The sequence below is a fragment of the Branchiostoma floridae genome, chromosome 4, assembly GCF_000003815.2.
Source record: "Branchiostoma floridae strain S238N-H82 chromosome 4, Bfl_VNyyK, whole genome shotgun sequence".
In the NCBI taxonomy this organism is placed as follows: domain Eukaryota; kingdom Metazoa; phylum Chordata; class Leptocardii; order Amphioxiformes; family Branchiostomatidae; genus Branchiostoma; species Branchiostoma floridae.
This window is the reverse complement of record NC_049982.1, coordinates 15,901,489-15,916,313: the sequence shown is the minus strand read 5'-3', so window position 1 is coordinate 15,916,313 and position 14,825 is coordinate 15,901,489. Positions and strand designations below refer to the sequence as shown.

General features: G+C 42.5%; 1 protein-coding gene across 1 annotated transcript in view; it reads right to left on the bottom strand.

Annotated features, from left to right (window-relative positions):
- Positions 1-396: 396 nt before the first annotated feature.
- The window catches only part of LOC118415052 (opsin-5-like), a 33,097-nt gene continuing 18,668 nt past the window's right edge, over positions 397-14,825 (bottom strand). The window contains exons 2-5 of the mRNA XM_035819431.1: positions 7,111-7,250; positions 3,418-3,568; positions 2,734-3,068; positions 397-2,567 (exon numbers count right to left, since the gene is read on the bottom strand). Of these exons, the coding sequence (XP_035675324.1) occupies positions 2,169-2,567; positions 2,734-3,068; positions 3,418-3,568; positions 7,111-7,250 (1,025 nt within the window). The 3' untranslated portion in view covers positions 397-2,168. The remainder of the gene's footprint in view (positions 2,568-2,733; positions 3,069-3,417; positions 3,569-7,110; positions 7,251-14,825) is intronic.

Below are 14,825 nucleotides of genomic sequence, written 5' to 3'. Positions count from 1 at the left end.
AAGAGCTATCTAACACCAAAAATTCGTGACCATACCATGTTCAGAAGATGAGAAAACACACCCCATCATCGAACTCGACCTCCGTTTTCCAGACCCCTACCCACCCGCCAAATATCAGCAGCGTCCGTCAAAGTCTTCTCGAGTTATGCTGTTTACGGACAAAAGTTTGCAAGTAAACCGGCGCCTGCACTTCCAGGAAAGCCGCTAGGGGGCCCAAACTCGCAGCTGTCACTCTCTGCTTTAAGGGGTCCCTACCACTCAAAAATCAAGACCGCAGCATGTCCAGAACGCAAGATATCGAGCATGGAGGGTCCGTTGCAGTACCTTAGCAAGCCGCTAGGGGGCCCATCATCGAACTCCCCCTTCGTTTCCCAGACCCCTACCCACCCACCAAATATCAGCCGCATCTGTCGCAGTCTTCTTGAGTTATGCTGCTCACAAACGGGGGGAGAGCACACAACCGGACCGAAAATATTACCTTAGCCATTCTGGCAAAGGTAAAAACACCAGTATCATAGATTTTCCTCGTTGATTATATAAATTTACTCCTATTTTGTATAATTTGCAACTGCAAGAATAAAAACGAATTTAAGAAATGCCCCCGTGCAAGAATGGGCTCTTACAGCGCAACACATATCAAATAGCAAAATAGACCAATACAAAACACTTTCACACAAACTCTCAAACTCTGGGCTGTTATAGAATCAGCCCAATACAAAATTGAATCTAAAAAGGGTCCCTGTGCATTAATGGACTCTTCCATGAAAAAATACATATATTGTATGTGTAGAAGTCCTATCATTTGGCGAAAGGCCATGTTAACATTCATCAAAAATCATGCAAATGACTTGCACATTTACGTAAGCTATGCATCATTGTGTACACCTTTCATTTACTTACACACGTCACAGATAGATGACACCAAACAGGTTAAACCATGGTGATACCAACCAACTACCACGATTGAATCATGTCACTCTCATATTAATTATGCAAACTAGATTCTGATTTGAATAATCTGTCAACGTTTCACATGCCATGAATGAAGACATAACGTGTATAAAAGTCCTATCATTGAAAGCACTGGAATTACAGATTTTTCTCATTAATCATGCAAATCAAGGGGGGATTTAGGATTTGAAAAAAAGCCCAAACATCAGACAGGTGAACATGGACAGTGTGTGTGTGTGAAGCGATGCATGTATAACTACACTGATGCGCGATAAACACGGGGCTGACATGTATTGACTATTGATGACAGAATATCTAAACCTCGTAATATTGATGTGTGGACAAAGGGAATATGAAAAAAAAGACTGTGTATTACAAGACACGCCGAAAGTTCTAACAGTCATCACTGATATAATTGATGCAATCATTGCAGTTATTGAGATGATGGCCTGTGGATCGTAAACGCGATTCGGATACAACAATTCAACACAATTCACATCACCATCAGGACTGCCACAGCAACAGCGTCATCTGGCGTTCCAGCTTGACAAAACATCTTGCATTTACATAACAGCAGATACAAACGTTGAGACGTTTCTATTACATAGTCCGACGTACACCACGTTTGTCACCCTTATTGAACCCCGTTTAATCCACATTATGACCGCACATCAATATGATGTCTGTCACATACCACATCGATGTGACTGAACGTGTAACGTTACCACATATTTAAGTATATGTCATGTATTATGTCAAGTATAGCAAGGGGAAGGGGCAGCACTTCATTTCGATCTGAATGTGTATCACTGTCTTGTACCACACATACCCAATACGCACGGCAAAACTGGTTGAGCAATTGCACAACATAACTCTGCTTCAAACCAGTACAACTGACCAACACTACATGTCCATACTACATACTAGTGATATACAGCCACCTATGGTCGTCCAAATGAGTCGACAATCAGGGACCGTGTCTGATGTTCGTTTTCATTCAAATCGATAGTTGAATCGACACCTCCATCGACGCAGCATCACCATCCGTCTACCCGTGTGCCACCAGGAGACCGGGACTCTCTGGTTCTGACATCCTGGGCAGTTCGTGCAAAGGGTGCAATCCGTTGGAACCAGGTTAGCGTTGCCAACGGCAGCTCTGTGATTGTCTTCCTAGCTCGGATCCACATAACATGCCGTCGGTTTGTCATCGTCTTGTCTCAGTTGTACGTGGTAGTGCCGGTACCGGTACCTGTACCTCCTTCTTTATTAGCCCTGGACACTTTCCTCATAGACTTCCGCCTGTGCCGCCGCATGGCTTCCGTGAAGACGACCGGGTCGTCTCCGTCTAGCTTCAGGACAACGACAGTACCCGAGAACTTCCGTGTGATCTTCTTTCGAATGGTGCCGGTGGTTATGGCGTAGGCCTCCATGCGGAACGTGTCGTTGAGCAGGAGATATATAATGGGGTTGTAGACGCCGGCAGTCCGGACGAACAGGGCTGGCACCGCGGTGAACAGCGGGGACGATCTCCCGGGCTCAGCAAAGCAGCTCCACAGCCCGAGGATGGCGTAAGGTGTCCACGCCATTAGGAACCCCAGCCCGACCATGATGGCAGTCTGGAGGAAACAGGTTGTGGTTGTGAGAGTATAAATACGCCGTATTGTGTAAAGGATCATCTTCGCGTTCTTCACTTAAATGTGGTCTAATGAAATCAGCAGATCTAGATAGATTTGTGAGGGATTAATTGGCCAGGAAACCTGACAGAGCTATGAAGTAGCTTACCTTTGTAAGTTTCCGCTCCAGCTGTGCCTTTCTCGCGACACGTCGGCCTCGGCCGAACGTTCTACGATGGGAGCCTCGAACTTTCTGGATAATCTTGATGTAGGAGAAAGCTATGGCCACCACTGGAGCAACTATAAACACAAGATTCAGGAAGAACACATACGACTGGTTGGCAGCAGAGGAAGACACTTGGTCGACGTCCAGCCCGCAGGTGATGCGTGAGGGCTCGGTGGAGTACGCTCCCCAGCCGTACAGCGGCGCTGTTGACCAGAACAAGGCAATCGTCCACACCGCCGAGAGGGTGCGCCGGACATTGGTGAAGTTGACATCGTCACCTGTGACAAACATTCATCCTTTAGATAAAATCCAAGTAACACCCATATTCCTTGGAATAATGAATGAATTGTAAAGCAATGTGTTTGCAATGGATTTTGAAACATTCATTGATGCTGCAGCATTATTGATGCTGCAGGATTGTTTGCACTGGATTTTTAAATATCCATCGATGCTGTAGCATTATCATAAAAGCCCTATTTCACAGCGTTCTCTCAAGCATCATGGATGAACAACTACAATAAGCTGATGCATGCATGCATGCAATTGCACTACACGGTCAGCTACTAGTATTATCGAGCTCTGCTGTTCAGACGCTTCACTAACAGATTGGTGAAGAGAGTCACGTACTGAGCTTGGTGTGGCAGACTTTGATGTACCGTGCCAGTGCGTGTGCGATGATGGTTAGGATGTTGGTCGTGCCAAGCTGTGTTCTTAAGAAGGCGTAACCCTGGCAGCCGGGACCACCCAGCATCCAACCGTGGTTGAAACTCGCTGCGATCTGCGGAAAAGCGAAAACATTACCAGGTCAAGGCGGTCAAATGGAGGCACTCCGGAGCCTCGGTGATTTTGATGTTTTGGAACGTGCCTTGTTGATGCATTAGGCACGTCGACTGTCTGCAATGTGAACTTATGTACAGCTTACAGCCAGATGTCTGCCTAAAGCAAAACTTGTAGAGACGATCTTGAATGTCTTTCCAAGAACTCAGACCAAGTACTCTCAAGAAGATTCCACAATTCTATAAGATTATGGTGTTCAAGAAGACTTACACCAAAGTACAAGAACGACAAACTACTATGGGGGACTTCTTCAATTCAACTGTAGCATGTACATGTACATCCTTCAACAAATGGGCGACGCTATAAACAGCATGATAGGAATATGGCTTTTTTTACGAATGGTTTTACCGTTGAGTAAGCGTGTCAGTGCGTGGTACTACATTGGCAAATCATTTCAACCAAGCAATCGGTATTTTGGGACGACTTTTCATCGAAGAAGTTGCAAGAAAGAGCAGAAAATGGCGCACAGTGTCTGTACAGTCTAAAAACATGCTAACACATCGTCGGAGCTAGTGGTCCGGACTTGCAAAAAGCAATCTGTCTCTTACATTCCCTCTTTTTGTTCTAAACCTTTAAAACCTTCCATAGACAGTGAAATTTGCACTGGAAAAAGACAAGAAACTTTTTGTGTTTACACTGGCTGTAAATAATTTGCGTTTTTTTTCACATTGCATTTCAATTCATGCTTTAACATGCAATCTTATATGCACCACCCCCCTCCCCCTCAACAAAAATTTCTAGTGCACATAATATGCAATGATTTGTTCAGGTCCGGACTTAAAAGTCCGGACCTGAACCTGAACTGCTGGACCTGAATCCGGACCTGAACCCGAATATGAGTTTAGGTACGCACCACTAAGCACCGCTAATATGATCGGCTGGAGGTTAAAAATAAGCAAAGACTTGAAATAACGATTCATATCTTTACATAGTAGATACCCTGAGCGACCAGAGTGTGGCACATATTAATCAACCATGCCTCATGGAGGACAAAAATGCTCGATGGAGAGGTGGCATTTAATGCTTACTTTTAAATATAACATTATGCCTAAAAAATAGTATGTTCACAACTATGGACGTTTGCAGAATTGCAATTTCACTGCTTCCTGCTTTGCTGAGACCGATTACACGTCAGGGTCTCCGCCGCTGTGTGAGTAATGTCCAACTTAGCGGATCGCTATTTGGAGAGGAAATATACAGCATGGAATAACATCTCTTTGTAGGTTCAACGTTGTAAATTTGCGATTTGCGATTACGCTGCTGTTCCGTTTGTGATCAATCCCTGGAAAATTTCCTTGCACAAGATCTACGTGTTTGCCTGCAGTATCGAAAAGTCACGTCGCAACAAAAACCTGATGATGTTATTGGACAATTGGCATAGAACTGTCAGATATTTTGAGGGCTACACATTCCTGAAACCGCCACATATCAGGTTGTGTAATCCAGACGGAAGACTTAATACTGCACTAATACCGAGTTTTGATATAAGATAAATAGATAAATAATTAACTTTCGCGTCAAATGAAGTTTTCTTTTCAAAAGAACTGATGGGTTAGACAGGAGGAATAAATGATAAAGGATTAAGTTAAGGCTTGCTTACGCACAAATCTCTCTCCAAACTTACCTAAATAGGCCAGGATCACCCAACAATAGACAACTGTACCACCTGTACATGCTCGTTCTAAGACATATCGACCCGAACCTTTTAGGTGGTCAGGATGGGTCTCACTAAATACCGAAAACAACCGAAAACAACCGAAAACAACCGAAAACTACCGAAAACAACCGAAAACAACCGAAAACAACTTTCACTAAATACCGAAAACAACTTCCACTAAATACCGAAAACAACCGAAAACAACTTTCACTAATTACCGAAAACAACTCGACACAACCATAAACAACAGACAATCATTTCAGTGGGCAATTATTTAATAACTTTGACTTTATTTTGGACAGGAGTTAGGCTACGATGGATTTATTTGTTTGACGACCCCTGATATTAATACAATATTAGTAATAATAAAGTCAACGATCTCCTTTGCCTGTTCGAATATATTAATGTTCGCATTCAGATTCACGGACCCTGTACGTTATAAACGGGACTGCTTGGTCAACTCGCAAACTCATCAATGGATATCTATATTACTTGGCATCTATTGTGTAACTCCAAGCAGAGGTTACGGTGGAGCGGGGGTGTAGTATTGGCCACAACAAGAAATAGCAGTCACTGCTATCCCCCGACGAAATCTCTGCTTGGAAAATAGGTTTGCTTATTAATTACTGCTGGCAAATTCTGCTGCCTATTCAGCTAATGTGTACTTCCTTTTTTTCTAGCAACCAAAACAATCTAGTATATTTCTTGCTCAATTATAACGCATTTCTGCTGCCATAACAAATCGATTTAGATAGAAAAACCGCAAACGTGTATTACCACAGAGGCCCCAGATTAAACTAAATGATCAAAATAAGGATTTTACTTTACACCATAAAACAGCGTGTGATCGATGGAAAGGTGTTTTCACCGGCTTCAGAATCACTCCATTCTCTCCCTCGGCCGTGGAGAAAATAATTCAAGGGATAGTAATCAGTAGATGAAGATAATATAGACATTGTTGTAGTTTACGAGTTGTTTTCCGGCTTTTTTTCGGGTTCCAATAGGTTGTTCATGGTTGCTTTGACATTCTTTAAGTGGCTTCGAGTTGTTTTCGGTATTTGTCGAGTTGTTTTCGGTTGTTTTCGGTAAATTTCAAATTGTTTTCGGTTGTTTTCGGTTGTTTTCGGTATTTAGTGAGACCGGTCAGGATCGGTTTGTCAAAGAAATCGTCTGAAATGGTGACGCCTGAGGAACGCCTATCGATTATCTCGCTGCTATTAGTCTGCTGTGACTCGGGTTACGGTGTGGGGTATGAGACTTTGTAGTGACTGTTGCTGTATATGTATTAGTGTATCCGATGAAACAGCTATACTAGCTCCTTCTTAAGTACACATATTGTTGATCAAACCCTTATCATGTATCGCTACCCTCAGAACGAATATGACATCACCTTCGGGTACTCATTAGTATCATACCAGCATCCTTGTAAGTTAGAACAACAACATACATGTAGATGTACTAGATGCACTACAGATTGATTTCTGCAAGTCAACATCTTGCTTAAATGCCCTTGAGGTCACTTTGTAATGGCATTGTATGAACGAAGCATGAATAAACTGTTTGTGAGTTCCTCGTGATGCTTTCTACATTAAGCATTAGCGCACACTGCGCATGCGGGCCCTGTCTTACAATGACGGACAAAGCCACAATATTGGACCATGTAGACAAACACTTCTACCCTAGGCACAGGACAGGTTCAACACAGTTCACGACTACAACATCAGCCAACACGACAATGAACATGTGACACCATTAGCAACACTGAACAAGGTAGAACTTCACACCACCATATCAGCCATATCACAGTGACATCAATCCGGCTCTACCTGGAAAGAGTTGCAACACAGGGCTATCAACAGGTCCACAACGGCCAGATTTACGGCAAAGAGCTCCGGGGCCTTCATGGACCTCCGCCTCTTGAACCACACCACCAACACAAAGGAGTTACCCACGATTGCCAGCAACCCTGCAAGTACAACATGTGATGGGATGTTGCAGAACGGCATTATAATTGTACTTTTCAAACATTTTGCAGTTACCTTCAATACAAAATATATTCATCATCATCATCAATGTCTTTTGTCGGTGTGAATCACTGAGATGGGCCGTCATTGTCTTTCACAGGCTTCAAAATTATTGCTTGATAGAGTCAATGCCGCTAAAGTCTCTATCATGTACACTCGACACATGTATTCGTATTGAGTTTTGATGGGCTCCAGGTATAAATATTCTAACAGACGAACCAGGGAGGCTGAGATGGAGGTTGGTATGATATAAAACAGCCACAATAAAGGTGTGACGTTTTCATAGTTTGTTCTCTTTCGTGCCTGATAAAAATGCTATCCGGCTGGACTCTCGACTTCCATATGACATTTCCTTTTTGCTGCCTGAAATCCCCCCCCTCCTCCACCAGTGTATGGCGAGGTCAGCCGTGTTGTTGCTCCACCTGTTGCGCATGACGGAGATTATCTCCGGAGTACATGAGGTACAGCACGTCACACACACTCATCTTGCTTTCAAAGGTCCTGTAGGTCAGATTAAATGGGGTTTGTTCGGGACATACGTTGCAGTAACGACATATTTCAAAGATTTACAGTCATTTAGACTATTCAAAGTACCGAAGCTGAGCCGGGCCGCGATGTGAGACCTAATCAAAATACGACATCCGTCATGTCTCATGTGGACTGGTTCTATCAAAAGGAAAAGGGAAAAAGATTCAGAATACTCTACAAACCAGGCTATATTTCACTTTTCATGGTTATATCCAGGGTTTATAACTAGTAAGATGGAAGTAAGAAAGAAAGTTTTGTCCCAGACAACGTTGAGTACTCAAGACAAATTTCCGGTTTTTAACATCAGAACTCGCAAATCTGTTAATACGCATGATTTACAGAGTTTGCGAGTCTTTCTGATCCTGAAAGAGTACTATGGTTCATGCAGCTCCAGCAAAGAGTTATGTTCTAATGTGATTTTTTTTACGCGAAAAGCTCTCCTATAGGAGTCGTGCTTCCTGCTAGTGTGAAGACGTGAAAGCTAAATCGTTATGATGAACTGAGTCAGTATGTCGATATCATTAATGTGGCACGGTAAGTTTCCAAATAGACGTCAATACGTCTAACAGCTGAAAGATATAACAGTCTGGCATTTAAACAGTTGCACGGTATTACAAAGCGCTTTTCATTCTGTGGTTCATAATTGATTTCCGTATAGCCAGGAGGGACGTAGCTGACAGTGCTAGGAGACATGTCCCTGCCGTGCTAAAACGTCCATAGAAAATGTGTCTGGATAAGTGTGTCTTCAAAACGGGAAGACCTTGACGCCCTATGACCTTGTAGCTGCATTTCTGCTGAAAGTGGGACGGTGTTATCTAGAATTTAAAGAGAGTTCGCTCATTCCGAGACGCGAGGGGTTACAAAAACTGACCCTGAACAGAAAGAATTTTCCACGGTGATGAGTACTATCGCATTCTGCGCGAGCGCAGCTGTGAACACTCTCACCTATTACACATGTGATTAACGAGAGCGCCATGTACACATAAAGGATTTGAAGGCATTAATGCATTCACTAAAAGAAGTGCATTTTTGCTAATAATAGATATCCTTGATGGACTACGCCTGGAATCCATTTTTACAATTTTGTTCAGCAACATTCTGTGGCATTCACAAGGTGGAAATTGGCAGTATAAATTACGTTCGTCAGTTTATGTATTGACATGCATTTCATGTTCATCGTACAGCTAGCAGGTAGTCACATAATAACTCTTCGCTTCTTTAGTATGCAGTTATAAGAGCAAGAGCACATCATAGTGAAAATGCCATCATAACTTCTGAGCCTCAACCGCACACACGGAGAAATAACTGTGGAGACGCTGGCGCGGAGTGCTGCATGTAAGGAGGCTGCCTGTCACACTAGAGTTCCACGACCTCATACATTCGCCAAATGATGCTTATACCCCCTCACATTATATACGATCTTCGGACGTACTATAATGCATTTAAGTTCGCGGGGATTTAATTTCGCGGTAGCGGGAAAAAGGACTTTTCGCGGTGGATTTAAGTTCGCGGTAACACCATAGACTGCAGTCTTATACCATAATAGAAAAATGTTCGCGGTGGTTTTAAGTTCGCGGTGAAGTGGTCACCGCGAAAACCGGGAACATTAATCCACCGCGAACATTTCTGCATTTACAGTACTTCGCGATCGCAGGAAGGTCAGCTGATTTTAAGATCTTAAGATGGTCTTGCGTATTTTTCGCCCAAAAACTGTCCCCCTCACATATAAGCGAGGCCCTTGCGATCGACGGTAAATAAACCTATGATAATGAACCTCCCTTGACCTCTTGCACGCGGACAAGGTAACACCAAACGTTCCTCAAAAAAGGCAAGAGATCAATAACTGTTGCTTATTTTGTTGTCGGAATCTTTTTAACCAATGAATGGAATGCGCGGGCATAATAGAAATGACACAAGAAAGGAAAGTGTGTCACAAAGCCAGCCTACATACTACCACAGGGGACACAATGTTAGAATTACCCTCACATTCCCATAAATTCAATATTTGTAACCAAACGTAAGTCGGGCGAACGTCGCCCGAACGTTGCCCGACTGACGGGCGTTAGCCATCCGATTGCGCTCGATGGTTAATAACTATGTCTGTGCTCGCCTATCGGTCTTCAATCGTTGGATTGACGCAAGACTATTGACCAATACCCTTGCTAGGTACGCAAGATTTGCACGCACGATCTGCGACTCGGTAACGAGCTCTGCCATCTCAGAGATCTCCTGCGACTTGTCGCTTATGTTAAGAACATGTTTGGCTGCACCGCGACCATCGTACGACCCCTGAAAATTGCCGGCGATCCCTAAAAATCGCAAGATTATCGTGAGAACACCTGACGTCTTACTCACGAAAATGTCATTTAGAGCTCGTAGACTAGTATTCCGATCGATTTTCGCCTAATGTGAGGGGGTATTACCATTACGACTGGCGTATTATCAATGTTTCCCATTATGCAAATAAGGTCCTCAGTTGGATAAATCTGATCTATTGAGAAACCACCACCCCAAATCACAGAATCTTAACAACCACTATTCTAATATTTCCTCAATAATTATAAAATGGAGTCCTGATCTGTATAATGTATGTTAACATTTAACGATGTCCAAACTTCAATTTACTTAATTTAGAAATGCTTCAAGAATAAATCCCTGCCATTTACTTCTATGAATATTATTTTCTCAACGATTATACAAATTAGCTATTCATTTGCATTATTCATTTCCGTCGACGTTTCTCTTTTTTCTCTAGGTTTCCTCGTTGATTATGAAATTAGATCCTACTTTGCATAGCGCCTTATATGATTTTGTCACTATATTCACTAACGCTACCTACATGCCAAAAATTACAACGATCTGCACCCAACCCCTTCTACAATGTCTCTTTTCTCGTTTTTTTTTTTACAAAAACTTTTACAATAAGGAGAATAAATCTTTGCCATCAGGCACCATTTGTACATCACAGGTCATCACAACAATGATAAAAAACGTCCTGCAATAGTCACTGGAAAGCCAGGAGTGTGCAATGATATCTAATATTTATCACATGGGTACAGCCTGTATGTACGGTTGAAGTAGCTCAGTATGGCAGTCGTAATGTATGATGGCATTTCTCCTAGGCCATATTTTACACTAACCTGTCACCTAATTGCTTTTTAGAATTCATAAAAAAGGAAAGGTTATGGCCTACATGCCTTCCCAGCGGAAATGGTCTAACCTCTGTGCCCTTCCGCAGTGACACCGTGTACAGTTGTGCATCTAAACTACAGCACCTTAAGTAGGCATGATCTGACGGCTAATGCACCTGTTTAGACACCGGCGCCTGGGATGCGGGAAGGGGCCCATCTCAGATCTTTTCTTCAAAGCCCGAGGGCAAGGCTTCTCTAACTATTTCATATTGATCTGTCGGGATATTATCAATACGCTTTACCTGTTTGATGAAAAGAACCTACGGTTTCTGTGCAATGTCACATTTACATCATTGCATCCCATCTCATCAAGGAGGTTATATCCTCCTTGATCTCATCCATCCCCACGGGATCATCATGACCATTGAAAATCTGGCAACCAATTTCCTCCAACCTTCCAACCTTCTTGGTTTTATGTTTTCTTAGCGTTTCACTTAGGGACATGCCTGTCCATTCTTTTGTCTTATTCCTTTATCTTTTCCGCTGTGTCCATTATACCCCATTTGAATAAGAAACACGCGCCAAACTACAGAGACCCCTCGACCGTAAATCATCATACGTGCCATCTAAAGAATAGACATGGGCAAGCTAAGGTAATAAAACGTATTCCCCCATTTCGAAGTGAAAAAGCGTTCTCTCGCTTTTAATCGACGGCCCTTTGAGTCATATGAGTCAGCGAGGATCGGGGTGTAATGGGGTGTACGATCAGACACGGAGTCGGCAGGCACTGCACGCTGTGCCCGAGATAACAGGGGTTGATTTGAGTCTAGACTAACATCCATCCTCAGGATTTCACTCCTGACATACAGGATGAATCGAAGGACACCGGTTTTACGGGCTTCCAAATCCATCTTCAAGCCTTTTAATTTCCGGCAAAACCGTGGAAGAGGCTCTTTGCTTGAAAGACAAGCCGAGGGCTATCCTCACAGTCGTCCAAGTATGGTGGGTGTCTTGAAAGAAAGTTAAGTGTCAACATAAGTAGAAAGCAACACAGGCTGCCATTATGTATAACGTTAATTGGATCCACCGGATCCTGGTACGGTTAGAGATACAAAACATGAACGTCGAATTTTTCAGTACGTAATCACAAAACATTGTAACGGGGACAAACTGCAGTGGAATCTAGTGACTCTTATATATTGATTCAGTGACTCTTATATATTGATTCCAGGTATGAATTATAGCTGAACTAGTACTACGCAACACAGGAATGTACTTTTGATACAAGGCATGGAATTCAATTCCATTACATGCCAACCGGAAACAAAATCACCGGACTGTCAGTGTTCCTGTGCTTTCGTTAAGTACCGACAAGGTCACCCTTTAAAATTTGTCATATCTCTGCTACGGGATAGGTTGAAAAAAAATCACGATACGTCTTTTGTTTGTATGTTATAGCTTTGAAGTGTGTGAGAAGGGCGTTCAAGGTGGTACGTGGCAAGGATCCTGATGTTTGTTACCTTTGATCGAGAAAATCAGCATGAAAATGAACGCAATCTAAAGCTCCATAAGCTACTGCCCTAGAGAGCTGTCTTAGCGAGTCGGCAGTTTTGGTTTGCCGAAAGTCAGCGTACAGGAAGCTTAGAGGCAGTTTCAGAAATTGAAAACTTTGACTTCCCATAAAACAGTTAGATAGTTTTATGAGATATGGAGGAAGCTGTCCATCTGGAACAAAAAGGGCAACTGGAATGGCCACGAGGTTAACTGAAAGGCAGGTGTTTCAGGAGCTTCATGAAAATGACGAGCTCTCCCTAATGTATCTGCCAACCCTGATTCTTTTCATCCTTCTCACATGTCTTGCCAGTTACGTCACATATTGCTGGCGTCCTCCGCCAGACGACTCGTACAAACCCCGCAAGGAAATCGTATATTGACAAATGACAACACAAAGTTAGATTCAAAGGGCAAGTTATATGCTATATAGGGTTCTAATCTTCCTCTTGACTAATGACAGTGAACTTTCCATGCGCTCAATACGGCAGTATCAGCATCTGTTTACATATGCACTGTAATGTGTCATTTTTCTTGTAGGACATCATTTAGTTTTATGCTTCACAGTGACGCCAACCAAAATCCTCGCATTAGGAGCAAATAGCAGTTAAATCCTAAAGGGATAAAGGCAAGGCCGACGACGTTATGGTATCACCGAGGTCAATGAGACATGAAGTTTTAGGGTCAACCTAATTAACGAGCGATTACAGGTTAAAACGTGCCTGTTTTGATTTGTGATACATATTCCCCACTAAGTAGCCTGTGTCACTCTAAAATGACCTCTAAAATGATTTTATTGAGATTTTTTGGTCATTTTAAGACCAAAGCTGTATATTTTGGCCCCTGTACCCTGGTATTACAATCAAATGAGCTGAAATTTGACAGAGATGTGCCTTAATAATGCCCCCATATAAATTCGATAACACTTTTGGTGTACAGTACAACAAAATGCTTATTTTTGCGATTTTTTGACCAATTTTTGACCAAAAAAGGACACTTTTGGCCCCTGTACCCTGGTATTGCAACCAAATGAGCTGAAATTTGACAGAGATGTGCCTTGATAATCTCTTCATATAAATTCAATAACACTTTTGGTGTACAGTACAACAAAATGCTTATTTTTGCGATTTTTTGACCAATTTTTGACCAAAAAAGGACACTTTTGGCTCCTGTACCTTGGTATTGCAACCGAATGAACTGAAATTTGACAGAGATGTGCCTTGATAATCCCTTCATATAAATTCAATAACACTTTTGGTGTACAGTGCAACAAAATGCTTATTTTTGCGATTTTTGGCCAATTTTTGACCAAAAAAGGACACTTTTGGCTCCTGTACCCTGGTATTACAATTAAATGACCTGAAATTTGGTATAGATAGGCATTAGATACTTGGTAACAAGATTCAAGTAAAATTTTTGACATAAACAACTTTAAAATGATTAATTTTGGCACTTTTCTGAGGGGAAATTTGTTTTCTTTTGGCCTCCTGACGTGACCTTCCGTGACCCCGCACAGAGCCACACCTGTGCGCGTCAGCCGGAGAGTTAATTGAATCAAAGACCTAGCCAATCAGCGAAGAGGAGGCCAAAGGCTAATTAATATTCATAAGCGGGGCCTCATGATCCCGTATATAGCAGTGTTCCCGCCAGTGGGAGCGAAGCCCGCCTAAGGCTCTCGCATTTTAGACTATTCAGAAGGCTTTATATTGTATCAGTTCTTAGGGGCATATCTATGATAATCGCAGCAGTCACTTAACTTCTCTTCAGGAGTTTAGCGTAACACTATTTCAGGTCAAACCGTCAAAGGCAACTAAAAACAAACTTTAACGTTACTGAGTTCAACAGTACTTATAACTTGTTATCCGAAGTTGAAACGCTAGCGATGGTATTTTCGCTGCGCTGTTAGCTCCGTGCGACTGTTGTTGACGGTCTTATAACGGTATATTTTGCACCCCTGTACCCTGGTATGAGTAACATTTGGTATAGATAGGCATAAGATAGTTGGTAAAATGATCCAACTAAAATTTTTGGCATAAAGTACTGTAAAAGGCTTAATTACAGCACTTTTTTTAGGGGAAATTGGTTTTCTTTCGTTCTCCATGCCATGACCTTTCGGACGTTCACCCCACAGAGCCGACATCTGCACCTGCGTCTAGCCGGCAGGAAGAGTTAATTCAATTAATGGTTCAGCCAATCAGCGAAGAGGAAAGCGAAGGCTAATTAATATTCATAAGCGGGACCACACAATACGTTAACTTGAAGACTCAGGCCGTACAGACTTCTCGCCAGGATTTTTTCAAAGCGTCG